Source organism: Limulus polyphemus, unplaced genomic scaffold (assembly GCF_000517525.1).
Source record: "Limulus polyphemus unplaced genomic scaffold, Limulus_polyphemus-2.1.2 Scaffold1612, whole genome shotgun sequence".
NCBI classification, from domain to species: domain Eukaryota; kingdom Metazoa; phylum Arthropoda; class Merostomata; order Xiphosura; family Limulidae; genus Limulus; species Limulus polyphemus.
This window is the reverse complement of record NW_013667222.1, coordinates 222,215-224,800: the sequence shown is the minus strand read 5'-3', so window position 1 is coordinate 224,800 and position 2,586 is coordinate 222,215. Positions and strand designations below refer to the sequence as shown.

The 2,586-nt window shown below is 34.4% G+C and overlaps 1 protein-coding gene across 1 annotated transcript; it reads right to left on the bottom strand.

Moving 5' to 3' along the window:
- Positions 1–284: 284 nt before the first annotated feature.
- Positions 285–2,128, bottom strand: LOC111086986 (zinc finger BED domain-containing protein 5-like). The gene is made up of 2 exons (XM_022391991.1): positions 1,109–2,128; positions 285–392 (listed from the first exon to the last, which is right to left on the bottom strand). Exons 1-2 carry the CDS (start codon positions 2,126–2,128, stop codon positions 285–287), a joined length of 1,128 nt encoding a protein of 375 aa, XP_022247699.1.
- Positions 2,129–2,586: the final 458 nt, after the last annotated feature.

Sequence of the window (2,586 nt, the reverse complement as noted above, 5' to 3'; positions counted from 1 at the left end):
AAAACAATGACCTTTGAATAATTTCAAATAAAAGACAAATAAGAGATATTTTTGGCACAATTCAGTGGCTCACTTGCGGTTGCTTCGTACTGCAAGCCCCCCAGTGACACAGCGGTATGTCTGCGGACTAACAACGCTAGAATCCAGGTTTCGATACCAGTGGTGGGCAGAGCACAGATAGCCCGTTGTGTAGCTTTGTGCTTAATTACAAATAAATCGTACTGCAGTTTTTTCAATATCAGGAGTTATTGATGTTATCTGTAAACGGAGATCATTTTCTATGTTCAATCTATTTCTAAATTTGGTTTTGGTAGCAGCATATAACGAAAAATATTTTCACAAAGGTTGTTGGGAAACGCATCAAAAACTTCAATACCTTGATCACGATTTCTCTGTATTCCGTATATATATTAATCCAAAAATCAGCAATTTGAATAAAAGTTAATAATGTAGAGTTGGTGGAAATTTCTATAAGTTGATCTTTTTCTTTCAAAGACAATTCATCCGTATTTACAGAATCAGTGAAGGGATTTTGAATCCAAAGGAACTTCTCAACATGTAAAGGAAAGTATTCAACAATGGTTGGTCTCATATCAGATAAATGTTGCACGACAGAATCTTTTACCTCTTTATCCAGGGAAATTCCATTAACAAGTAAAAATTTACAAAGATTATCAAAGCAATCATAACCCCCCCCCCAAAAAAAAACAACAACACACACTAACTCCGAAGTTTTAGGTTGCGCTGAAGTGCATTAATCCTACTCTAGGCTTTGAAATATGTTACATTTTTGCCCTGCAATGCAACGTTTATTTCATTCAGATATGATAATATATGTGAAAGGTAAGCCAATCCCTGCAACCAACATGGATCACTTAATTGGTAAGAAACCTCAAATGGATGTTTGTTAGGACAAAAAAATCGTAATCTCTTCACGCAACTCGTAGAATCTAGCTAAAACTCTGCCTCGAGACAGCCACCGAAACTCTGTATGCAGCAATAAACTTATATGGATGCTTCCCATATCGTTACACAATAAATAAACATTTTTTGAATAAAGTGGTCTTGATTTTATGAAATTAATTATTTTAGTTACATCACTAATTACTTCTTTCAAATTTAAGGGCATGCGCTTGATGGCAAGTGCATGCCGATGAAGAAAGGAATGGATACTTTCAATTTCCGGGTTTTCTTTCTTCATGCGTGCTACAGCTCCCGAAATGTTTCCTATCATATTAGCAGCTCCATCAGTGCATATGCTTGAACATTGTTTCCATGAAATTCTATGGTCTTTCATAAAAAATTCAACCAACTTAAATATTTCTTCCCCTGTTGTGTGCGTAGCTAAAGGCTTACACAGTAAAATATCTTCTTCAGTACGAGATTCATGCATATAACGAACGAACACTAGTAAAATGGCCAAGCCTGTAACATCAGTGGATTCATCCATTTGGAGAGAAAAAGTTGGACTCAGCTTTACTCGCCTTATTAATTCATTTTCGCAAAACGTTGACATGTCTTCAATACGCCTAGAAACTGTATTGTTTAAAAGAGGTACACATTTAATGTTTTGAAGGTATTTTTCATCAGTCATACATTCCACAAAATCTTTGACACAAGGCTTGATTAAATTTTCAGCTGTGGTATGGGATTCACGTTCTTTAGCTATACGGTAGCTAATACGATATGAAGTAATAAGAGCTCTTTTGTTGTCTTTAGAAATAAATGAATGAAACTTTCTTTCGTCTATTTCTAAGCACTTCCTTTTAAAATATTCACTGCTTTTATTTTTCAAGTGAGAATAATTGGTTTCTAAATGTCGTTTGAGTTTTGCAGGAAAGAGACTACTATTATTCAGCACCTTTTCACATTCAACACAAAGTCCGCTTGGTTCTTCCTTATCACCAGTCAATGTAAAACCATAGTTTATAAAGCTATCGTCATATTTTCTTATTACTCTTTTTATGGCACTTTTATTATGCGTTCTTGGCACTTTGGCACATGGCAATGATGTCGACGAACTCGCCATACTTTCCTCATCTTTCCCACTTAGGCCTACTTCGTCAGAACTTTCAGAAGCAACGCTGCCTTCACTAGACTTGTTACAAGTTTTCAGCCATTTATTCATTTTATGGGTGAAATCAATCAATTTTATATTAGGAGTTCTGGCACTGTTCAAGGAATAAAATAAATGAAAAGCAATGTGAGACAAAGATCTCCCAAATTGCACAAATATGTATGTAAATCCGGCCGGAATTACGATGTCAACAGCACTGGAGATTTGAGGTTAGTGGGCAATATATTTTCATTTTAGCGAACAAAAATTTTGAAATTAACATGTAAATATAGGAATTAGCTTTAATTTTTTCAAAATTTAGCTCCAAGGTCGAAATAAAATTTGGCAACACTGACATACAGGCTTTCATGCGCATATACAGAAAAAAAACGAGAAAAAAGTTACAATTGAGGGTATAAATAAGTAAAAATAAATGAGAATTTCAAATACAGCTACAATTAAAGGATGATTAACACAAAAAAAACTTTCTCAATGATTATTTGAGCTATTTCTATGATGTTATTTTTGCA